The following is a 26,759-nucleotide window of genomic DNA, read 5'->3' as shown; positions in this document are numbered from 1 at the left end:
GCGTTATTTGCCCAAAAATCATTAAATTACCTTCTATTTTCCACAAAATAAAAACGACAAAGGTCAGATTGAAAAAAACTTTTCTTCATTAAGTACATACATAGAAGATTTTAACTTTTTTTTACTAAGAAATTGGGTCGCGCTTGACTGCTATTTCACATAACGGTCGAGTAGCTGTAAATTTAAAACAAACTCAACGATACTTTCCTGTACTTTTAACATGTTATCAACACTCCACGTGTAGCTGAAATATGAAATAAACCTGAAACAGTTAACAGTTAACAAGGGTAACTTTTTAGCAATTAAAACTCGACGGCCGTTTCGCGCCGGGCGGTGCGGTGCGGTACGGTACGGTACGGTGCGGGGTGGTGCGGGCAGACTGCACAAGTCCAAACAAGCAATTAGCTGGCGCGCTTATTTATTACAGTAGTGCAGCGATCAACACTGCACTACTGATTGGGAGTCAGGAATATTGATTTCTGCGGGTAGTCCGCCACTGCGCTGCGGACGATTCACTTCAACACGCTAACAGCTTGTCGACAACATCATAACTACATTTGTTAAAATAGTTATTTCATACGACAGCAGACGCGCCGCAGAACGTTCATGTTATTGCTTTATGACCTGTGGCGATTAATGATAATAATAATTAGTGACCCTGTCAGATTAGATCCTACTCCTCCTTAGTCGTTGACAGAGTGGTCCTGGTTGATGACTCTGGAATTTTCTTTGGCTAAAACAGCCCCTGCGATGCGCCTCCACTTGTTCCGGTCTTCAGCGTATCGGAAAATCTGAATATGTCATATTGGATACAAGATTACAATTTCAATAAAAAATTAAGTTTAAAAACCCGACTACGTAAAAAGAACGAAACAAGAAAATACTTCAGATTGAAATAGAGAAATGCATAGTAACAAAAATGGTCACGGTAGAGCCGTTTGGTCATGTTGTGAGCCATTAAAATAAACTGATAATAAGGCTCGATTTACGGTCGTACTGGATAGATGATGATGGACTGGTGGCGGTGTCAGATGTCACCAATCGTTTCGGACCTTTCGTTAACTGCGTGCTCCTCCCGATACAGACCGATAAGTGATCACACTGCGACGTAAATCTAAATCAAATAGCGGATCTCATCAGCCCCCTCCTCCTGCCCCTCTACCCCGGCCCACCCCTCACCCCGGCACGTAAACAAGCGCTCTCAATTGACGCAAATTCCGGGTCAATTTAATTTGTCAACCAAATAATATCGGGGTGATTTTGTTTGTACGATATCTTGGAGTTTATTTGGATTTGCGAATTTGTTTGACGACGTCATCGCTCGAGCCTGCTCAGGGCTCAGGGCTCAGGGCTCGTTGAGTAAACACAGTAAATCGATATGTAAATACTACGTACCTTGAAATTAGAGCTTATCCATTAAAAATAATTATGTACATTGTATAAGATACGTGGAATTTAATAAAAAGAAATATATTTTTTTCCTAAAAATCAGAAAGGCTGCTGACAATTTTTCAACAACCATCAACAGTAAGGCAAGCAATGTCCCTGCCTTATAAGTAGGTACCTAGTTCTCAAATAACTTTGTCTAGGTCGTAATAAATTGTATGTGGTAGCTCAAGGTGGCTTTCGATCTGGAACATCTTTTTTAAGAAAACATTTCATAATATAAAAGTAAATTAGGAGAATCCTGAAAAGCTGCAAGTGTGAAAATATAAAAAATATACATATTTGAGTTATTTCATTAAACTGAAGGAGAATCCTAACTTAATTCACTACGCACATAGAGAACAAAATTATTAAAAAGTCATTGAAAATTCAAGTCTTAAATAATCTGATTTTTACAACATATATTGGTTGTTTCACTGAAATGTTGAGGATCATCTCTGACAAAATGGAACAAACAATAATACTTTTGTGTGATGTGACTTTATTATATTATGTTCTAGTAGAAGCGTCGGGTTTTTACTCGCGTAGTTCCCGTTCCCACAAAAATAGTGTGACTTTCTATTGGTAAAAGAATTTTTTAAACTTCGTTAACGAGTAGTCTCTCTCTCCGCATCGTGTTCCTCATTACTGAGGGTCGTGATCTATCACACATTCACGACATTTTCCCGCACGATGTCGCGACATGCGGCTCGGCTTTTCGCGACTTGTAGAGCTTCGTGTACTTTTGTATCGAGAGTGGTGCGGATTTGATCGGACCAACGCATCGGGCTACGTCCTTGAGTCCGTCTTCTTCCGTTCCACTTTGTCAGTGATAACAAGTTTCTCTAAGTTATCTCCTTCTCTCCTGGCAATGTGACCGAAGTACTCGAGGATCCTCTTAAGGCAGGTAGTGGAAAGTCTTTTCGAGATGTTGAGTTTTTGCATTGGTCCTATTACGAGTAGTAGATCCTCAGATTAACCACTGCGGTTGTAGGGGGTCACAGATATGCAACCTCTTTATAATATTACTACATATAGATGTGTTTATTTCTTATACTTATATTGTTTACTATGTTATTATGATTTCCAAACACGTGTGTACATAAGTTTTGCCGAAGTTGGCGCCTACCCGTATAGGGCGCCTTACCGCACATCAAATATTTGCCGTCGAACCTTCGTTAGTAGGTATTATCGCAACTACAACTAGTTTTGTTGGAAACTTTGCCACAAAGACTTTGATTAGGGTAAGCATTAGAAGACGCAAATAATGGAAATTTCTTTTTCAAACGGTTTTAACCACGGCTGCCAACTTCATCTTAAGGCTAGCCATCTAGCAAACTTTTTTAATGGGAATGCGATCCACGTAAAACGATTGTGGCTCCACCAACTTCCCAATACTCGACTGTTACAGATAGCTCCATGGACGGAGAAATCCAAAATGGCTGTAAATTGTAACGTGTTACATTTATTTTAAAAGAGCATCTGCTGAGCTTTTTGGCTTTGCTCAACACAATGTGCGTTTAGAACAAGTGGTAGAGTCACTACAGTGGTACTCACTGACACTCTTGACTTTTAGTGTAATAGCCAATTAAAATAAACGAATTTATTTGATTTGAACACAAACCGAAGACTTCAAGGTCTATAACCGCCCATACTAACCACTAGACCATCGATGCAGTCCTCGAGATGTGCACCTACGTCAATGTGATTGTAGAGGTGATCCAATGTCAGGCCGCCCGTGACCGTCGCCTCCTCACGAACGTAAACAAAGTCCTTCGCTCTCAATAGTTCCCCGAGAGGGCGCCCGAGAGCCTGCCTCGCCTCCACACACAAACACTCGACATTGTAAGGATTTACGCGCCGTGTCGATGATCTAGTGACACTTGAAAACTGATTAATATATTTTTTTCTAGATATTTCAGCGCTTTTTTCCTTTCTATCCAAGATTTACAAGAGGTGCTGATTAGGATTGGGGACTGTTTAACCAAAAAAAAAATCCACTGTTTCTTTAATGCTGTAATTTAAACTAATATTATAAAGATTTGATTGTTTGTTTGTTTGCATTGAATATGCTCTGAAACTACTTAGTCGAGGTTACTACATCAGTGATGAGTCCATTAATTTACTTTATTTCCGCATTCCTACGGGAACGGGACACACACGGGTGAAGCCGCGCGATGTCTGCTAGTGCTGAATAAATTACTTGTACGTACATGTATTCTTTGCTAAAGTGGCATTATTAACTAGCGGCCGGAGTATAAAATCACGCTAGACAAAAATATTTAATTTATACACATAGAATTGTACCGGGCGATGTGTACACACAAATAGGTATGCGTATTCAGTTGTAATTATTAAGATATGATATTTGGTTATTTCACTTAAAGGTTTCTCTAATTGGTTCAGTTCAGTAGATATAACGAACGAGCCCAACGCTACCCTGCGGTTACTCTCCTGTCTATTTGAATCTCACCAGTACGCCGTTACCTCCAACTTGCTAATTGGAATTAATTGGAAACACCACACTCCTGTGTGAATATTTTCCGACTGATGTTGTGAATATACCCACATAAAATAGCTTGTAATTATTTTTGCATGACACCATTCCTTATTACTTTACCTGCATGTAACGCGGAGTGCATTCAACTTGCATTCATTTTATATGAGGCAGCCATTCAAATGAATTCATTAAAATGTTCCCGTGAAGTGCTGTGGTCGCATGAGGACGAGGTGTAATGAGAACTTGCTATGAAAGGTTTGCCAGGCGTCAAAGTGATACGGACATTGCTTTTATATTTATACGAATACTAGCGGACGCCCGCGACTTCTAACGCGTGGAATTCAGTTTTTCACAAATCCCGCGGGAACTATGGATTTTACGGAGATGAAAAGCCTATGTATTAATCCAGAGTAAAATCTATTTCCATTCCAAATTTTAGCCAAATCACTTCAGTAGTAGCAACGCAAAGGAGAAACAAACATGCACATTTATACACACAAACTTTAGCCTTTATTATAAAGCTAAAGAGTTTATTTATTTGGTAGAATGCTCTAATCTTAGGAACTATTACATCTAATTAAGAAATTATTTTCGTGTTAGTCTATTATTGGAGGTCGGCTATGTGTTTGTTTATATAACGCTTGCCACTACGAGCAACAGGAGCGGAGCATTATTAGAGTTCACGCTGCGTGTTGCAGAAGCTGTTAACTGTTACTAAAATATATGATGGAGTTGTTTTCCATTTATAAGAGTTTCCATCACGAGGACGAAATTTTTTAAAGTAATATCCATCACGAGTAGGTAACCTATACAGATTGTCCGATCAAAATAATGTCCTGGCGTAATTATTATGATTAACCTCTAAAAATCTACTGTAAAATGTATATACTTAATAACCTAAGTAACTTTATGAGGATTCGATTTGTTATTCCAATGCAGGGCGGCATTGGCGAATTAGTGTTGTGATGTTTACTATTTTTATAATATTTTGTAGCTGATTGTACACAATTGATTTTGTATAAGATCGGCAACCCTACGTGAGATCGCCGGCATGCGCTAACTTGTCGCCTAAAATAAACAAAATAAACTAACAAGATATCAATCAGAGGCTCCAGTGACTAGCGCTAACTGGCGCAGAACATTAATTCGAATTAACGGCACACAATTTGCATCTCAATAGAAAACTTTGCATTCTACCCTCCGACCGACGGCGGACAAAAGCGGTATAAACCTATAACCTAGTGGCTTTAAACACGGTTCTAAATAGATTAAAAAATAAATCGACTGATAGAAAAGCGCCTTTAATCCAATTTATTTGTGTGATTTCGTTCATGATTGTATTTTTTGGATAAAAAAAGAGTCCCTAAATTGCAACCGCTGGAGCATCGCCGAAAGATTGTCTGACTGTCGGTTTTCTACATTTATGTCGGGGAGTGCCCACAAACAGGAACTTTTCGATCTAGTTCCTTCTTCACCTTTTTACCATAAAATTGCCAGGCATCGCAGTGCTCTGCATCCATAATCTTCGTAGTTAATGTCTCTTGGACTCGTACGAAGCTCTTCGTGCCTGATTCACATAGCGAAGCTATGAAATGCTTTTCCAGGCATTATTGCAGCCAAAGGCTTTATAATGTAAAAAAAATTTGCCCTGCAGACTCGTCAGGTTTTATTGTCAAAAGCAAAATAATTAGTTTATTCATAGGACTTCGATACCCGACAGTCACACAACACCTGGCGCAGAGCGAGTGTACTGTAATTAATCCTTCGCAGCCGTTGTGTACGAATAGTAATTGAAAATTATGAATATTGTAATGAAGTTCTCCCACACGGGCGGCGCGCGGTCATTGTTTATGTTTACAGCTTCAGCGGATTAACATGTAGTGGTAATACATACACTTGGAGTACATCTTCGCTAGCTATGAGCCACGGTTTTATCTGCCGTAAGAATATATCTGTATCAGGCTCATTGTAGCGGATGACGTCGTGGGCTTATCTATAATATAATTAACAGAAGTTCAAAGCTTTAGTATAAATCATATTGTGTTTTAATGCTAGAGTACCAATTGACTTTTCTTTCAGGATTTGTTCATATTACGTCATAATACAAATACGTAGGTATAGCTGAGAAACATGTCGATCGTTTATGAGATGTGATGCCACATAAAGATATATTCAAACGTCCCTCTTTGTTGAATCGGGGGTTAAATATCATTATAATATGCTTTATTTGAATTGTTTTTCACACCCAGAATAGTATTAGTTCTTTTTAAAATCCGCCGTATATTTCTTCAAAAGTGTTGCGTCAGTATAAGGTTTATCTCAGTCTCAAATAAAGCTAAACACTACAAAATAGGTGGATCCTAATCCCTCAGTAACAGTTCACTAGATCCCTGCTTGTGCTCGTGTGTATGGACCCGGAGCTCTGTGCCGACAGTGCGGGGATCGGTGTCTAAGGTCTATACATTACAACAGATAAAGAAAGTCTCTGTTTAAATCGAAATCGAAATCTATACTTGTTACATAATAGTATAGGGATGAAAAGAAGCCTATGTGTTAATCCAGACTTATCTATCTCTACTTCAAATTTCAGGTGATATGGTTTAGTAGCCGAGGCGTGAAAGAGTAACAAATATTCATACCATCATAATCATCAGGTTTTCGCAAATTTCGGGAATCCATGGATTTTTTCGGGATAAAAAGTGTATGTATTAAGCCTATGTAAATCCAGAGTATAATCTATTTCCATTCCAAATTCCAGCTAAATCGCTTTAGTAGTAGCAGTGTTAAAGAGTAACAAACATCCAAACAAACACACATCCATACAAACTTTCGCATTTATAATATTAGTAGGATTATGTCCTATGTTAGCTGTTGTTAAGCTATGAAATATTGTGAAATATTTCATAGCTTAACAATTTGGGGATGAATAGTTTACAAAGTTAGCTTCAACCGACCGTAATTAACGATAATTTAACTTAACTCATCAGTTACGATGTACGTACAATAATAGCGAACTGAGTTGGACAACATACAAGTTTACTCTACAAATAGCAAATTCATCCTCCTCCTAACAAGTTAGCCCGCTTCCATCTTAGACTGCATCATCACTTACCATCAGGTGAGATTGTAGTCAAGGGTTAACTTGTACAAAATAAAAAAAAAAACAAATAGCAACGACAAGTACAGCGGTATCGTACCGGAACGCTAAATCTCGCTGCGATAACTAGCCTCTGCCATAGTCCACAACCAAGCAGGTAAAAGCTAAGAGTAAAATTTTACTGGAAAACAATACTAGTAGAGTTGAAAATTATGCTAAATAAAGTAGGTAAATGCTGTTAAGAGCTTAAAAGGCTGCGTCTACTTTGTAGCTAAATGCAATAAAAGCTTTTCCGCGAAAGGTTTTTCCTTCCGCTGTAATAGAAGTCGAACGGTAGGGAGTGTTTGACTACATACAACCTACTCTGCCGTATATTATATTGATATTATACGATTTGAACTCATTCGGAACTTCAGATTCAGAGAAGTCTCAAAAACTAAACATTAACAAATCATTTTTTAGAATCGGCGGGTCAACGAATTTACTATTATTTTTATAACACATTTGCACGTAAACTATCGCTTATTTCACCAATTTCGATATCGTAATGTATCTCATTACGCACATGTGCCGTAATGTAATATAAAACTTTATCATCCGTTTAATAACGATACTTTTAAATCTTGGCAAAGAGTTACAAAATTGCTCGTCATTTTATGAATTAACTTTGTGAGATAAAATATAATATAAAAACATTTAATTCTTTAATTTTAATAATTATGACAATAAATGTCAACCATTTATCTGTATTAATTTACTTTATTACTAATACTGGCTGTTTTTGGTGCATTTGTCTAAAAAAAACAAACGCTGGTGTGTGCACTTCGGTATCTGTGTAAAAGGTCAAAATGTCATCACAACGAAAACAGGCAAAGATGCAAATTCATTTTCAGAAAGTGCGTTCAAAATGTGTTTCCTCGCAAATGTGTTATAAAACGTCGTATGACATACGTGCGCTTTGATAATTACAGCCTCTGCTTCCTTACTATAGCTCTCGCCTTTGGCTCGAGCTGTAATATGGCCTAGGCTGTAATTTTCAACTTACCGCACTTATATCATAATCTACTATTAATGTACGACCACGCACACCTTTTACGAGCGTTATATTGTCCAATTTTAGTGATGCTGTACTGTTTGAATGACCTCAAAGTTGGTCTCATTTTATTTTCATTGGCACTGTTTATTTCGTTTATGATTACCAAATCCATTGTAGGCACACCCGCACCCCGCAGTAAACCTGCGCTGTCAATGCAAGGGTTTACGAGCCGCTGATAGGGCGCGTATAAAAGTTAATGTTCGGGAAACGGCCGCGCTGTATATCAGGCGTTAGGGAAATGCGTATTTTACGCCGACCCCGCACCCCACGACCCCGCCACACGGGGTCGCGGTATATTACTTACGAGTATGTCAAGGAATATGTATATTTATGCACGTTTTTTAAACGTCTCTTTTAACGTTATTACAACAGTAATTTTGTTATGTAATGTGTTTTATGTTTTATACCAGACCATACCTATAAAAATAAATTTAACAATTTTAATAATGGTATGACGAGTCCCCTACAGGCAATACAATAGATTGTCCCCTTTCAGTGTCTAATATATTGTTAGTTCATCAAGCAGCAGCCCTCTTAGCTGAAATAATACAATCAATTATTCGTGTAATTGTCAGCTTTCAAACATTTGCTATTTATAAAGAGTTAACGCAATGACAAATTCTTAGGTGATACTGAATGTGGACTAAAAATTAAAACACCAATGTGTAACAAAATAATTCACACTTTTCAGCAGAGATGAAACGAATTAACTTAGTATATTTAAAATGAACTGAGGCTCTGATTCTGTTAATTTCACGAGATTCGAAGACAGAATGACTCAACGCTCCACGGAGAGAGATATAGACGGACGACATCGCTATTTCTTGAACTACGTTCCAAAAATATTATTATATTAAATTACCTACTTGTAAATAATATAAATAGATAACCAATAAATATATGTAATGTGGGAGGTGCAAAAAAATTATTAAAAAATGAATTATTTATGACATTTTATAAAGTTATTTTTAATAAATCTCCTATATACTGTATCATACAAATATAAAAGGCCTCCGTTACACTGTATCGCATCTGCTCGTATAAATAGCACGTAACGTCATTTAGTTATGTTCCAGTGCTCACTATATTATCAAAGGGATGGTCTGAATGCCGTCGAATAAAATAAAAAGAAAGAATAAAATAAAAATACGAGTAGGCTTCGTTTATATCGACATCGACTGCCTTGTTGGTCCAGCGGTTAGGCTTTGTTGTTTCGTATCATGAGGGTACGAATTCTGAGTTAGGCTATGTTATATATGGATACGTACTAAACTTTTTTTTCTTCTGAGACATTTCAGTTGAAATTCTCAGCCCGGGACAGTTGGTCATCGGCTCGTTAAATCGTCGGTCCCGGTCAGTGGTCGGTTAAGTTGTAACTAAATAAAAAGTAGAGAGAGGTTTTGAGGTAAATATCTGAGGCATTTATTGGTGTTGATCCTCAATGAACACCATTAAATGCATTAGTTATTTACCTAATGGACGGTACAGTAAAGCACTAGCTGACGCCGCGCGGTTTTACCCGCGTGGTTCCCGTTTCCGTAGGAATACGGGGATAATATATAGCCTACAGCCTTCCTCGATAAATGGGCTATCTAACACTGAAAGATTTTTTCAAATCGGACCAGTAGATTAGCGCGTTCAATCAATCAAACAAACAAACAAACAAATTCTTCAGCTTTATAATATTAATAGTAAAGTATTCGTAAGCGATAGTTTCTTCCCATCGCTTGTACCATTGACATAGGGCAAGAAACATTCTTAGAAAAAGCCCCACGTTCCACCAAGTCAAAAATGTTTTTTCCGCGGTGAAGAACAATAAATGAATTATTTACTTCACAATAAACTTGCGCAAAGTAGTAGTTTAGTTGGGGTGCAAATTGCTTCTATTCTATAAATAAAAATTCATAAAATAAAGTCTAACTAAGGGGTTCCAAAAATGCATCTGTCAAGCTAATAGAAAAAATATAGCTACGCGGTGTCTGTATCACGTAGCTACGTAGCTCTACGGGGCTCTACGCTGCATACGTAAGGCGACATGGGATCAATTTTATTTCAGCTACTGATGTGTTTCAGATTTCTGAATATTTACATTTTATTCTGATAAATAAAAATGGATGAATAAATGTAAGGGAAGTAGTTTGAATAACAGAATGTCTGCTAGGAGAAGCAGAACCTCACGGTTTCATCCGCGTAGTACCTTTTCCCGTGGGAATACCGGGATAATATATAGCCTATGTTACTTTCTGATAATGTAGCTTTCTATTAGTGAAAGAGTTTTCGAAACCAGTGCAGTAGTTTTAAGGTTTATTTATTACATACATACATAAAAATACAAAGATAAATCTTTTTTCTTTATAATATAATTTAGATAAATAAATAGACACATTATTATGTATGACGGTTTTGAGTTTTAAGTATTTAAATATTAAGATAAACTTATATATCTACAATCTACATATATGTATTTATTTGTCGTTCTGTTTATACGCTCTGCAAGTTGTATACTGCTTAGAATTACAGAGACGTAGTAAGGTATCGTATATTAATTCCCATGCTTCAGTGGGATAGTTTAATTAAACCGATACCTACTAACCTACTGGCCGGGCGGCGAACACCCCTGACAGTTTATAGAGCACCCCTTCGACTTGTCCCACTGGCCCGGCCCTCCCCTGCGGCACTACATTGTTTATTACTACCGACATTTCCATTGACCCGCCAGTAAAGGAATCTTTTCAGCTGTAATGACGGAAAGCTTATTACCCGCCCTTGGTATTAATAACGCAAGAAATTCTGTACAATTTAATTTTGTTCAATGGAATCAACACCTATTGAGCATGCTACAGTGTCCGGTCGTTCATTTTTTGTTGTATTTGTTAGCGTCGCCTCGTTAATATAACTTGCAGAAAATATCAAAATAAATCTGATTTCAATGAAATGCTATGTTAATTGATTATGAAACACGGCTAAAACTCTGGTGATACAACGTCGGTGTTTCATAACCATTTAATATGAATAACATTCACGATAGTTTAAATTCTAAAAATAAATTATATGTATTACAGAAATTTGTGAAAACTGTTTTAATTAACACTGTTTACCGTGTAATGATAAACTTAGTATAACAGGCGGTTTTGTTTCAGTCGGATGGGCGTACCCAGGCCCCCAAGATCCAATCGTCTCGTCCCTCCCCTGAACACCCCGCAGGTTAGTGCGACACTTGGTCACTTGTTGTTACTACACATTCACATCGTATTTGAAAATAGAGAGAGAGTATAGGTAAAATCCAGACAACGTGCCAGCTACGCAAGGAATTTCATAGAAATATGTGCCTAAATAGAAAAAAAAAACATACATACAGCCGAACGTAGAACCTCCTCCTTTTTGGAAGTCGGTAAAAAATAGTGTCGCATGCTCCTGCTACCTTACGCTTGCCGGTCCAAGCGAGCACAGCTCAAAAGACACAGGACAATACGACACCTCGGATTGACAGGCGCATGGCAGCGCATTTAGGCAGGTGTTCCTAGTGAGAGTATCTGTGAAATGATGCTTCTACACGCAATAGGGTAGTTGACATATACCAAACTTAATATAAACAATATTTATTTCGTGTAAGTACATGGAATAATGATCCGATAAGTATATATCAATAATATCAATTAATAAAAGTTAAGGATTAAATACAAAACTCAATTTAAAAGTTTATTTTATAAGTATTATATATTTATTCAATTTTATAAAGTTTTACAATAATATTAAAACTACGTACCGAAATATCTATAACTACATATTATAAAAATTAAAAAGAAAATATACTAAATTTAAATTATATCTAAAGGCTCAGGCGTCGTAGAATTCGTCCGAATCGACGATCATAGGTAAAGTGCCCAGAAGGCTGGCAGTATTGCCACGTTGTATGGCAATACTAATTCTTTGGCCTAAATACAGGCCAGCCTTCTGGTCACGGGAGGTGTCGATTAAAAGTTATACGCTAATAAACAATTTAAGACCCTTTAAAAGAAAGTGTCAACTAGCCTATTGATGGTTTTTTACTTAAGTCTAGTCCAACTATTAGAATAAAAAATTAAGTCTCGTTGTGCCATGAATTGTAACCCGCGTTGGAGTAGTACTTTCTCCTATGCAGGGGGAGCTGACCCAGTAGTGTTATTAGTAGTGTGTAAGACAGGCTGGTAATGGCTCCGAGTGTGTGTCAGGTGCGGAGGGCAGCATGACGGTGGCGCACGGGGACGGCTCCCCGGAGCGGCTGGGCGGCGCGCTGCGGCGTCTGCACTACCGCGCCACGCGCCGCGCGCACTCCGCGGCCGCCCGGCACCACTCCGCCACACCCAAGGTAGGTGCCTGCACCGCTCCGCCACACCCGAGGTAGGTGCCTGCACCGCTCCGCCACACCCGAGGTAGGTGCCTGCACCCCTCCGCCACACCCGAGGTAGGTGCCTGCACCGCTCCGCCACACCCAAGGTAGGTGCCTGCACCGCTCCGCCACACCCAAGGTAGTTGCCTGCAGCACTCTGCAAGGTGCCTGCACATCGAATATAGCCCCGAGTGCAAGTTTCTGTGGCGTAGCGAGGGACCAGTGGTTGGGGTCATGCAATAAACACGAATAATGTTAAATTATAATTTCATGTAAACTATGCAATACATAGTACAAGTATGTAAAGGTATGCGGCCTTACAGTCGTACTAACTTTACAAAAAAGCTACTGTGCTACATAAGCAGTAGTTGCTACTAAACTATTTTTCATGCCAAATAGATAGTAAACTATCCTTTGGCAGTAGGTAGTTGAAAAGTAATAACAAAGTCGTATTTGGCTAGTGGATGCCTCAGATGTAATATCCTAGACTATCTTATACACTCGTATATGTGACTTCACAGCGTCCTTTTCTGGGAAAGGGAAGTAAAAATATGGATAAAGTTCCACTAAATTAAAAAGATAAAATTAAAGTATACATTATGTACTTTCACTATGTTTTAATGTTCAGAATAAACATAAACCCTTCAAGGATCAACGTTTGTTGAATCATTATAGAAGGTAACACTTGGCAACCCTACCGCTAAGTATCGGTGAAACTGCCCCTGAAAATAAAGAATAGTTAGTTTTATATGTTCACAAAATTTATATATTACTTTTTCCGTTAAACTGGCCACAATGTGCGAGCCGATGATGTCGCACCTCACGCACAGTGAGCGAGGAGGAAATCATATTCAGATTTTATATTCCCGAAAGGGTCGCTGAATTACCTTTATATAAAGCTGTATTTTATTACTGCGTAAAGGGATAAACTATACGAGAAGTGGAGCAAACGTTCTCTTTATATTGAAAATGATTCGGTCTAACGCGCTTCACATGGGGGACTGTTCACACATGTTCGCTAACGCGGTCATACTGTCATTTGTGCTTATATATAGCAAGCTGGTCTTTGAATTAGCTGTTTCTTGATTATCTAACAAAATCTAAACTTTTGATTAATTTATTAAACCGATATATATTTGCTTCTGTAACTTCAATAGGCTGTGATGTATAATAATATATTTCAAATAGTGTTTTTGTCGTCTGGCGCAGCGTATGATATAAGCAGTTGTAGTTAGAAATTTCTACCAACTCTAGATTGTGAAGCGACTTTTTATTTATTTTATTATTTACTAGTTAGCTCTTGACTACAATCTTACCTGATGGTAAGTGATAATGCAATCTAAGATGGAAGCTGGAGAATGAAAATCTTTAATTAATCGCTAAATCGCTTGGCGGTATGTCTTTGCCGGTAGGGTGGCTTAGTACTTCGGTCATAAAAAGTGTAAACTACAAAGTTTCTTTGTTTGCAATGTTTTTTTATAGAAATGAGTGAGTAGGTACATACTTGAGAAAATGTATCGTTTTTCCCAACAAAAATATGTACTTGTAATGTTTTATTATATGTACGACAAGAATGCTCGACATACGTGAACAAAGCAACTAGCAAAGTAGTACGAGTATGAAGAGCTAGCGTAGGTAGATATTTCATTTGCGATACAAAGCGTATTTCCATTTGACTAAACACTATTATAACTACGTCGGGCTCCGCCCAGACGTTTCCCTTCGTCCCTCTGTAGGATATAAAAATAGAGCTTCAATAAATATGATATGGCAGTGAGCCGACAATCCATCACGGGCGCGAGGCGATAACCTGCAAAGCGAATTGATGCCGAACTCACACCCGACTGTGTGCTGGCGGTCAAGGGGTCGACGTCTACACCTCGATGTTATAAGGACATTATTGTCTGAAGGTCGTAGGTTCAGTTCCTTCTCATTGTTGTCGTACTTACTTACTCTTATCTCTTGGACATAGTACTTGCTTCTGTTCAATATTACAAGTACTTATTTGTTTATTGTGATATCACGTACAGATTACGATATAAAATGAGCAGTCATAGTATTTTTCTCATTGATCAGCCCCTGCATTCTGTAAAATTACAGCGATGTGACATCGCTCATTTTCATAGTTTTCATCGTTGTTAGTGACATTTTATTTTAAGCTTTGTTATCATATCTTCATATTATAAACTAGCCGACGATTTCGTCCGCGGGGGAATCCCTGAACCTTCTAACTTTAAAACTACAGACTTTCAGATAAATTTCCCCCTTCCATTTCCTTTCTTTTTCTTAAATAAACTTTGTCAATAATTTTCTATGTTAATAAAGGAAACCAACATACGGACCAAACAGCTTGTTTGCTTTAATAGTGTGGTATTCTGCTACGCGATTGTTGTGTTTGTTTAAGGCCAATTTTAAGCTACTGGTGAGATTTTGTTATGATTTTCATCAATAGAAGGATGTGTTATAATGTAATTTATTAAAATTTACCCTTGAGAAGCCAATGAAAAGACCTATTAAATAAAAACAGTAAGAAAGTGTTACAATTGGTTAATTGACGTAAAGACGCCTCTATTACAAAAAAAAAATCACCTGATGGTGACGCCTATAACATGCAAGCTTAGTTTAGTGAAAAATTATTGTAGTGACAGTTGACTAATAGACTTGGTTTTAAATTGAAAAATCTTAAAACAATATTTTATTCCCGAAACCAGTCATGTGAAGATAAGTAGCAGTCAACTTCGTGTCCGCTCTAGATAACTTCAAAGTTAGTCGAGTTGACTTTGCAGTTCTTTGAGAGGATTGTATTTCAAAGAACTTAGTTGTTTTACAATAATAATTCCCTATTGTACTCCAGCATTACGAGTACCTACAACATTCTTAGCACGAGTTGGGACATTTCGTTCGTTGGTTATCGAGTTTTGTAAATTTTATGCATAGAGATTAGTAAAGAGACAGTAAAATATCTAAGTGAAAGTGAAAAACAAATTGAGGGGAACTTTCTACCTAGATAGGTTGTGACTGTATTAGAGATCTGGTGATGAAGACGAAGGACAGTTCAGAGAACTCCACGACGGTTCACCGTACCTTGTGTTTGAGTTTGATTAATTTGTAATGATGAGAACTTTCCACCCATATGGGTTGTGACTGCATTAGGAGTCTGCTCAGGAAGACGGACAGTTCGGAAAACTCCTCATTAGTTATTAGTAGATATACCTTTGACCTTATTTTTTGAATATTCATATTACATGTGGATAAAAGTGGAGTGATCCCACAGTAATCAAACAAGTCGTGTTTGCTTGATTACAGATTAGAATTTTTAACATTGAAATCGTAATATTATGGTTTCATCGCTCGAAAACTATCAAAGCTAGCAAATAGGCAGTCTCGCTAGGGGTGCAGAAATTCAGAGTGAGTCACGTAGCTTCCAGAAAGTTCGTCAATCGTCTGTGAGCGAGTGCAAGTTGTCGCACAGCGCGCGCAGTCTATAGTTTCATTTCATTTTGTCTGTACGAGTTCTTTAGTTACGGAAGTAAACTCATATGCGACTTCTTTAATAGTATTGTAGGACTCTTTGTGACGTTAGTTCCACTGAGTTTCTTGTTTCTGATTTAGTGTATGACTTGCAGGACATTACGTATGTTCCGTAAAAGACTTTGCTGCAGACACTAACCTGAATCGAGTGGAGTGTCCCGTGGAGCCAGGCCTGGTCCGTCGTCTTCTCGGCAGAAGTAGGTCGCTGATATGTTGATTTTCTTCACAATATGTCACCTCACAATAGATAAGTTGATAGCACATCGAAGATTAGGAATAGTATGTCCTTTTATCGCGATATGGTTATTTTAACGGGAATGCGTTGATAGCCGCTCGACTGGTTGCGGGTAACTGAATATATTTTCAAATGGAACGATTCCTTTACTATAGGTCGTGCCCACAGCAATTAGTCATATAAGAATTATAAAAAATAATGACATTTGAAACTTCCTCAAGGTTGGTTATAGATGATACTTTATTTTTATTGTGTTCCAGTACGGAACATGCCGCTCGCCTTAAAAGAGCGTAGATCTTTTAACAAAATGAAATTATGTAGGTACTTAAAACGAAAGGAAATATAACATTATTATTAACGAAACGGATTATTAACGAAAAAATGCATGTAATCTAAATCCTATAATTACTATTTTTAAATGATTAGGGTGTTTCCATTTTCTTACTGATTAGGTAAGGTAGATGAAACTTTTTCTACCGAGCGTTTAAAGAGTTTAGTATAGCAGTTAAATATTACAACTTGTGTTATGCCACCAGAATCAGGATGAACAGCATCTAAGTGAACTAAACGCCAGGGTGGTAAATAATTCTCAGATATCAAGACAATGCTACCTTCATGAATGGGTGCGCCGCGATTACAAAACCATTTGTGAAGTTGAATTTCGTGCAGGTATACAAGATTCCAACGTTTCCGAAAAAGTGGGACGGTTTGTTGGATCCACCACCATCGAATAAACTTATCAAGTCGAACACCCAAAAGGAAAAGGATTATCGAATTTAATTCGTTGTAGTTTTGATTGTGCGAAATTGTAACATTCAATGTTAAAAGCCAAAGAGATTTATTGATAGATAGGTAATATTTTTGAAATTTACGAATATGTTGTATGAAGATTTTGTATAACACATTACGTGACATACGATCCGCCGGGAGGTTAGTTGAAACGGGACGTCTACCACTGTTTGGATCGCGACATAACGTTTCGCTAGTTTGTGGAGGGTTACAGATCCACTCGTGAAGCGGAGAGCGTAAGTGTGTTAACATGATAATATATAACTGTGATAATCCACAAACATAATCAAAAATCTCCCGATTGTTATGAAAATAAATGATTTTATCGATAAACCTTGAAAAACGTAAAGCTGATGTCGAGTTAAGACCTAAAACTATCTGTTTCATTGTGAGAACATCTACCCGTGTTTTATTGAGTGATGTAAAGGTGAATATTAAACTGAAGTTATAGAAATGAAAATAAGCATACGTTAAATACGCCACATACATAATGTGCACATAACACACGTTAAAAAGGGTTAACAATTGACTATGACAATTTAACTTCGAATAATAATAATTATCGTTATCATCCCATCTTTCCCATGCGAACCCAAGTATCTGTGTTAAATGATTTGTATATTGTGTCGTGGGTGATAACAACCCCAGGGAGGAATAAATTATTTCTATTTTATAAAATGTATATACTTTTTTTGTATAAAATTGGGACGAAGTTTTACCATTAAAAGTGAAGATGAATGCATTAGACTTGTATTTGATTTCTGACGCTTTAGTAATTGTATAATTATTCCTGTTAGGATTAGAAATCATCTCGTGCCGCTCGCCATGAGAAACTGTGCGGGAAAGGGTTTCAATTATGGTCAATAAATAGTTGTGCCATTTTTGTATCTGCAAGTATGCGGTTTTACGAATTCGCTTGAGTTCAATTGGTGATACAAGAGAAGAGACGGGATAATAGTCGTTCATTATCATAAGACCTTTATCGAAATATTGTTGTAAACAAGCGTGATAGGAAAGTTTTAACAGAGAATTGCGTTCTAAGTGATATTCCAATTTATGAAATTGATTAACAGTGAAATTGTGAGATTCATCGAAAACAGTTGCATCGGGCTTAAACGGTAGGATATTGGCGTTCGGCCCCGTCGAATTAGTAAAAGGAACTTTATTCAAATCTTCACGAATCGTCTTATCTCGGGTAAAGGGCTGAGTGGACTGTATGGAATTTTGACCAGGAAATAATTCAAGCTCCCTAGAACGTCGTAAATGATTATTATCATTATTTAACGAGCTAAAACAAGCATGAATAGTTTTAGAATTGATGTTCAGAGGGTAATTATTACGCGCGGAATTTATATCAAATGAAAGTTTACCTAACAGTAAATATCCAAGTTTACTATTCATAGCAATGGGCGCGCCAGGTGGGCCTGTTATTGTGTTATTTAATAAAATTTCTGAAAGTACATCTGCACCAAATATTATGTCTACCGGGTTGGGTATATGAAAATTAGGATCTGCTAAGGTTATATTTTTAATATGCGCCCAATCAGTACAAGGTAAAACCATATTAGGCATCTGAGATATAAGTTTCGGTAATATCATTGCTTCGATTGGTATTACCGGACTACTGTGATTACGCGGGGTGATGTTGAATGAAACTATCCCCCTAGAATAGACTGGTGCGTCATCACCTATCCCGGAAACTGGTACATGGATCTTGCGTTGTAATAGACCTAAACGTTGAGCGCAAGCTCCTGTAATGAATGTACCTTGACTGCCAGTATCGACCATGCAACGTGCGATGCCCCGTTCAGTTTCATTAACACGTACATTGACGAGTGCAGTAGACAATAGCACGGTCTTCGCTCGACCGGCCGATGCAATGGAACATGTAGTTGGCTCACGGGTACAGTCTTCGTACATAGTATGCGAACGTAATGAGTTATTCCCAGAATCTTCTTCAGGACCGCGGCAATCGTTTTCTGCAATACCTACAGCGCTAGAAATAGATCTGGGAGATAAACATATGGTGCTGCTATGACGAGAAAAACAATGTTTACAAACAAAATTACTTTTGCAATTTTTTAAGTCGTGAAAACCTAAACAGTTTATACAGATATTTTTGCTTAATACTAAGTTATGACGATCTTTAAGTGAAAGATTCAAATATTTTGCACATTTAATTAAGTGATGTGATTCACCACAACAAACACAAGCCTTATTTGTATGAACATAAGGTTGGCTTTCGTTCGCAAAGTTGCTAGTATATAAACGCGTGCCGCGAACGGTAGGCACTCGGTCTCCAACGAGGGTATGTTTTGTGCGGTTTTCATAAGTTGACGAATTAGTTCCAATATCAATTAATTTTGACTGGCCAGTTATTTCGCAAGCAGCAAGTTCTCGTTCAAGAAAACTAATGAGAATGGAAACGCTTGGAATATCCGACTTATTTTCCAAGGATAGTTCAAAACGTTTTCGTATGATCAGTGGAATTTTTCGTAGTAAAATATTAAGTAGAATGAAACTCCAATGACGTACGGGAAATTGCATTGTCTCTAATGCTTTTATATTTTCTTGGTAAATATTAAGTAGTTCCCGAAGACCCGATATTTTTTCTGAACATGGTTTTAAATCTAATATTTTATCTAAATGTTTCGATGCAATGATTCTTTTATTATCGTAACGAGATACTAAAGTGTCAATGGCGATGTGATAGTTATCCTCGGTAATGGGTATCGATTTAATCAAGTTATAGGGTTCGTCTTTTAAGGTAAGCAATAAATAACGAAATTTCTCCACATCCGTGTAGGCAAGATTGTCATGAATCAAAGAACAAAACAGATCATAGTATGATTGCCAGTCAGTAACTTCACCTGAAAACGTTGGCAAAGGGAGACTGGGTAATTTATTCATGTGTGATGTGTTTTGAAAACAAACTGAGTGACGTTGGTATGTACTCGAACGTCTATGCTCGTCATCCTGTTTCTTTAACTTGTTTGAATGTTTTAATATTTCAAAATATAAATCGTTAAATTCATTACGAATACTTAATTGTTCATCTTTGTCAAAACACTTTGCTTTTATGAATGATTTTTCAATTTTTGTTTGAATTTTACTAAATTTGCGATGTTGTATGGTTAAATCTGGTAAACGCGCACGAAACTGATCTTCATCGGATATTAAATCTAATGTTCTTCTTAATTCTGAAATGATTATTTCTCTTTCGTAAACATCAAACGCAGCGTTGTCGGCCATGTTGCATGACAAGTGGAACCGACAAAAAACGCTTGGAAATTTTAATGTTTATGAGAAATTTAGTTTTTAATTTTTAATGTATTGAGGTAACACAACCTGGAGGAAATGAAATCCGGCTCGATTGGATCAAATTATGTTCCGTAAAAGACTTTGCTGCAGACACTAACCTGAATCGAGTGGAGTGTCCCGTGGAGCCAGGCCTGGTCCGTCGTCTTCTCGGCAGAAGTAGGTCGCTGATATGTTGATTTTCTTCACAATATGTCACCTCACAATAGATAAGTTGATAGCACATCGAAGATTAGGAATAGTATGTCCTTTTATCGCGATATGGTTATTTTAACGGGAATGCGTTGATAGCCGCTCGACTGGTTGCGGGTAACTGAATATATTTTCAAATGGAACGATTCCTTTACTATAGGTCGTGCCCACAGCAATTAGTCATATAAGAATTATAAAAAATAATGACATTTGAAACTTCCTCAAGGTTGGTTATAGATGATACTTTATTTTTATTGTGTTCCAGTACGGAACAACGTATGTTGTCTGTTTCAATCTGGAGGATATGATTACTAATAACACATATATATATGAGGTTAGGTAATTGCCAAGTTGACAGATGCAGGGCAGCTGTCCACATAAGATGGTACTTCTGTGGCCCTTTCAATCGAGTAGTTTATCATTACCAGCCTATGCCTCATAGGAGGTGGGTTATGGAGCTTAGACCCGCCACGCTTTTCGGCTGGCGGGCTTTGGATAACATAGTTAAACTCTTATAATCACTATCAGATGTTAATGATAATGATTGGGAGTGACGGCTCAAGGTTCTCTCCGAGGTGCGTGTGTAACAGCCCACTGGGGACTGAGAATTTTACTTGTACTTTTCTTATAATAATGAGAAGCTCAGTATTTTACAGCTCCACCGGTCGGTATTGGCACGTCGTCCATCAACGTCTGCTGCGGCTTACAGACGGACGTCACACCCAACATGATGTAGCTTAATACGTGCGACACTGTACAATGCATACATTTGTGTGTTACACGTACACACAATACATACATGAGCAAGTAGTCTTGTTGTGGCAAACCACTGGATTAAGTTGTTAATCTCTCCTTTAAAGGTCGGGATCTTAGAGCTGTCACATTGAAGTAACCGTATAATACGGGTTGTATTTAAGGTGACATTTGTTTGTCATCATCATTAGCAGCATAGTGATCGTAGCGGTCTACCACAGGAACAGTCATCACTCCTTAATAGAAGAAGGCATATGGGTTCCTTAAGTCCACCACGCTCCTATTGTTGGCGGTGTTAGTTGATAATGGTTATTAACTCTTGTACCGATTATCGTACTTCCGAAGCGTAGGACTGTAATAATGAAATATACAACTATATTATAATAATTAATGATTTATTGGAATAAGAAATGAAAAATTGCTCAACACTTCATAGCCCAATTCAGAACCTACTACGTACGATTCCAGGATTTCGTGATGTAAAGTCATATGCCATAAAAACAACACTTGTTAAATGTAGCAATTCTCACAATCAGTTATTCTGCCGCAAAAAGTTGTGAGATCCATGTAATACCAAGTCGATTACTTTATTCTGTCCGTAATTAAGGGATCTTATGTTTCAAGTTATTACGTAATTAGCTAACCCAACAACATCCTATAGTGACCATATCAATATTAAAAATCTTTTATACTTTAAATAAATAGATTGACTTGGCCATCGCATATACTCGTTTGTTACAATTAATACATATTACATTTAATAACATTGCTTAGAGCGCTTGCCAAGTCGATCTATTAGATCTATTAAATAGATAGATAGATATTACAATCGTGATTGGAAACCCCAGAGATATAGAGAGAAAGTGAAAGAATGAGAAAGCATAAATTAACTGTTCACTCACAATCTATTTCTGGCAATTTTCATTAAGATCGGTTCATTAATTTGGCCAGATATAGGTAACAAACAAACATATCATTTAAGTTAAAACGTCCAGTCTATTCATTTAGTGACTAGTACCGGTTCGGCAGACCCTACTCGTACCTACTGAGAAAAAGCTTCAAAGATTTGTTTGTGCTATTGTAATAAAACATGAAACATTTGAAAACCGTATGAAAATTCGTTTAGTAATTCCGTACAATAAACAGATATCTAAGTTATTTTTTTAATTTTCTCATATTTCAGCAATTTCAATATTGTAATGTATCTCATTACGCACATGTGCCTTAATGTAAAGTAAAATGCACATGTGCTGTAATGTAGTATAAAACCTTTATCATCCGTCTAAAAATGAACGGTACTCTTTTAAACCTTAGCAAAAAGTCTTTATGACAGAAAAGTGCTCAACATATATAACTGAATAAAATTGTGAGATAAAATATAATAGATAAACATTTCATTTTAATAATTTTGACAATAAATTATAACCATTTATTTGCAACAGAAACACAAAAATATTAATTTATTTTATTTACTTTCTTTGGTGGTTCAAAGTGTGTTTTATCGCAAATGTGTCATAAAACGTCGTATGACATACATGAGCTTTGATAATTACGGCCTCTGCTTCCTTAAAGCTCTCACCTTTGGCTCGAGCTTGGCAATATCGCCTTGGCTGTAATTTTCAACTTACCGCACTTATATCATAATGTACCTACTAAATACGTAATATCCTACTTTCCAACCCTCCTCAGTTAGTTGACTGGGTAACTTAGGAAAGGTGATACGGTTTGAAAACATCGCTTGCGTAAGAATAAACAAGGATCTAAGTGGATATTAGTACTGTTTTGGGGGCGGAGATATGTTAGTTAAGTTAGAATTAAAAAAATTGGCTAAATAAGTCCAGTAGTTAGCCTGTGGCTCCGGATCTCGAAGACCTGGGTTCGATAACTGATTTGAAAAACTAAGCTTTTCTTCCTTGTAAGTATTTTTCAATACAAATCAGCCAGAAGATGGGAAGTTGGTGGTGTCCGGAGAGTACACAGTAAGCCTGCGGTCATTATCAATAACACCTGATAATGATCGTAAAAGAGTATACCTATTAATATCATAAACCCACTAACCCCCATTGGAGCGGTGCGGTGTGTCCGGTCTTAGCTCCCTATTCAAATAGTTTGCAAAATTTTCGTTTAATTTTCACCGTGAAAAGAATTCTCGCTTTCAAAGTGGAAACCAATAACGTGCCAGTACGTGCCGAGTTGCGTGCTGAGTGCCTCATGCGGCACGGAGTGTTAAGAGCGCGCTGCTCCAATTAGTTCACCAAACTTCTCTCGCTCCGTATCGAACTTTGCAACGGTTTAATTTGTGTTGTAGAAGCAATTAGATAGTTTCTTCATTATTTTACCTGAAATAATAAACTTTGATGTTTGTTTTCATGTTCAAAACAGTCTCGCACTTGTTTGTGATTATATAACACGAGAATGTGTCAATGCAGTTTGTAGATCATAGCACACATATCAACCTGGATATCAATATCAATCGGTTCCGTATATTCTAACCGAGCCGTCCTGTGCTCACGGAGTGCGATACGCCCGACCCCGAGGCGATACGCTTACGATACCTTTAAGAGTTGATAGGTGTGCTATGACCTGATGTACTGGAAGATTAAAAGTTAAGAAGTTAATCGATGCAATATAAAGAGCTATAAAGACCAATTTGTCCTTTTTAAACGTTTATAATGTAGTGGAAACAGAAACTTTAGCCGGTTATATACAAGACAAGGGTTTTGAACACACCAAATCTAGAAGAAGAGAGTGCACAACAAACTCACATTGACTACAATGTGAGTTTGTTGTGCACTCTGATAGCTTATTGGTTGCTTACGTAACCAATGGGTAAAGTTGTCAAGTTGAATAAGTCAAAACGTAGCTTGACGGGGTCCGCCACTAACTTTATATATAACTGATATACACATATTACCGCCTTTTTAAACGTATAGGTACATCAATACATGCGAACATAGTTCCTCCTCATCTTTGAGAGTTGGTTAAAATAACAAAAGCCTTGCTAAGGAATAGGTATGTGGTGATGGATTGCCACTTAACATCAGGTGGACTATCTGCTATTCCGCTGACTATCGGTTTCAACGCAACATCGTACCAGAACGACTTCATGTAGCTACAGTGCAGCTACAATGAGCCAATTGATGTAATCACCGTCTCTCACTCGGGCAGATATCATGAATCACTAATGATAACGAAGGAGCGGCGGCGCGTCCCATGCTATCACTGGAGAGCGCATTTATCCCTCATTTGGACGTTAGCCCGGCTGGAATGCTCGTTGAGGCTGAATAAGTTGGAATCAGATTGCGCTAAGCTACTCGTATAAAAACTGTATATAGTACATACGATACGATTAACTTTTACGTACCTACATAATTATATCAAAAGCTGAGTTATCATAATATTCATGAGATAGCCATATACAGAAGGGGATATCCTCATGGACACCTGGTTGAGCTAGGTAGTGCCGTAGTCTTACCGGCTAAAACCCCTCCTGTCGCCCTGTTGTCCGTGTATCTGCCTGACATGGCAACCATTGTTGTCTATTTCAAGTCTTTCTCCTTTTCCTTTTCTCTCATGACTCTATTTAAGAAGTCAACGATAGTCGTCCAGATATTTGCCGTTTCCAAGATCGTCTATGTGTTCTCTATCTAATCTAATACCTACAAACTCGCAACTCTTGTATTCATTTATTATGAAACTCGGCTAAACTCACATGATACAACGTTTGAGTATGTCCGACTAGCAACGCGACACGATCTGTTTGGATCGTGCTGCGTTACATGAACTAGCTCATGACTGAGGGCCCCGTATGGGTTCGAAGCATCCAAAATGGTTCAATCCATCAGAGTCAGACATACTCCGACTTTGTATCAAGTAAGTTTTAGCCGTGTTTCATAGTAATTTAATGTAAATAACACTCACGATAGTTTAAATTCAATTCTTATACAATAAATAATCTAAATCTCGAAAATGGCTTTCATTTAAACGGTTTTGGAGGCGATAAATCTATCTAGCTACGAGTAAGTGGGCTTTATTTTTAGAAAATATACATATAAAAATTAATAGTATTCACATGGTAAACGCTGACAAACTTTCAGCTTTTATAAAGTGAGGAAGATATGGCCACATGCTTCTAGTGACTGCCTACATCGCTACATTGCGAATGCTTCAACGCACATAAATCCAAGTCGTGTGACATCATAAATATCAAGTGACGCTGTAATAGACATCGCTCCTTCGAGCGAGGGAAATGATATGAGCCAAGCAAGCGCCAGTTCCCGGATGCGAGCGACACGCTACCGACCTAGGAACTTCTATTTCCGGTAGAAACTCCATTTGCATATGTAAATACTGTGTATTGCACTGCTGTGAGGGGTGGGTTATTTCCATCCCTTCATTATTATTAAAGTTTACACTAAGTTTAATTATTTCCTTCATTACTCTACTTCAGAGTTTAAGTTTTGACGACAATCTTCTCCTACATTCCTTTCCAATCTGGGCGTATCATTGATCAAGGATAGGTATTTCTACTCATCTGCATGTCGAAATAACTGTTTTCGCGATTCTTTGACATTACAAATAAGACGCAGGTGGCTTCGCTGCGTTTTAGTCGATATTCTGGTTTTAGCCAGGGAGTCCCACATACCGGGGGGTCAACTGCATAGTTTCTGACCGGGATACGTAAAAGTATTTCCCAGTGACAGAGAGGTCTCTGTATGCATTTCCGACGTGGGACGTATCACCCTATAACGACGGGGCGTATACTACATTCCTAGAACAAGCTTTTGTCCAACGAAGTATCGGATGAAACAAACGAAGCCCAGCAGTAAATAATAAATAAATTATTACATGTTATGGAGCACTCAGATTTATTTTGAGATGTTTCATTTCTCATCATATGATGGGTATAGTTATTTTGTAATAATATAAAAAATTAATAACAAAAACAACTTCTTTCATAGTCATGAGTCATGATCGCATTACATTCAGACAGCTAAATAAACATTTGCGTCGTCAACATCATATTTCATTTCTCCCGACTCCGACAAGCAATTAGACACGGTGTGAAACGCACACTTTTCCACCTGACAGTCGACCCCCATAACTCGCGAAGGTCGCAGGCGGTGAGATCCCCGTCAGCGATAGCCTCAATATACTGCTGATAGTAAAGTGGGGCGTTGGATGATTGCATTTGCTACGATAAGCTGTCCCACGCCTTGCTCCACTGCCTATATGCGTGTTTAAGTCATTTATTCATCAATTCATTGTTACCAACCTATGTGAACGGCCATCTACAGGTCAGGCCTTATAGATAGACAGGCGAGGAGATTTGGTCCGACTACGCTGCTTCAATGTAGGTTGGCAGACTCAGGGTGATATGTTACGTTGATTAACACAAACTAACTCCTGGACATTGGCTTGACTACATGGTAATCTAAGTTAAACACAAGTTGA

General features: G+C 37.7%; 1 protein-coding gene across 2 annotated transcripts in view; it reads left to right on the top strand.

Annotated features, from left to right (window-relative positions):
* The window catches only part of LOC112058396 (uncharacterized), a 147,574-nt gene that overhangs the window by 33,097 nt on the left and 87,718 nt on the right, over window positions 1-26,759 (top strand). For both annotated transcript variants that reach the window (XM_052885893.1, XM_052885889.1), the window contains 2 exons: window positions 11,259-11,322; window positions 12,330-12,470. In XM_052885893.1, the coding sequence (XP_052741853.1) occupies window positions 12,344-12,470 (127 nt within the window). In that variant the 5' untranslated portion in view covers window positions 11,259-11,322; window positions 12,330-12,343. The remainder of the gene's footprint in view (window positions 1-11,258; window positions 11,323-12,329; window positions 12,471-26,759) is intronic.

Source organism: Bicyclus anynana, chromosome 2, assembly GCF_947172395.1.
Source record: "Bicyclus anynana chromosome 2, ilBicAnyn1.1, whole genome shotgun sequence".
Classification (NCBI taxonomy): Eukaryota; Metazoa; Arthropoda; class Insecta; order Lepidoptera; family Nymphalidae; genus Bicyclus; species Bicyclus anynana.
The sequence above is the reverse complement of the archived record's forward strand: the minus strand, read 5'-3'. Positions and strand labels throughout refer to the sequence as shown.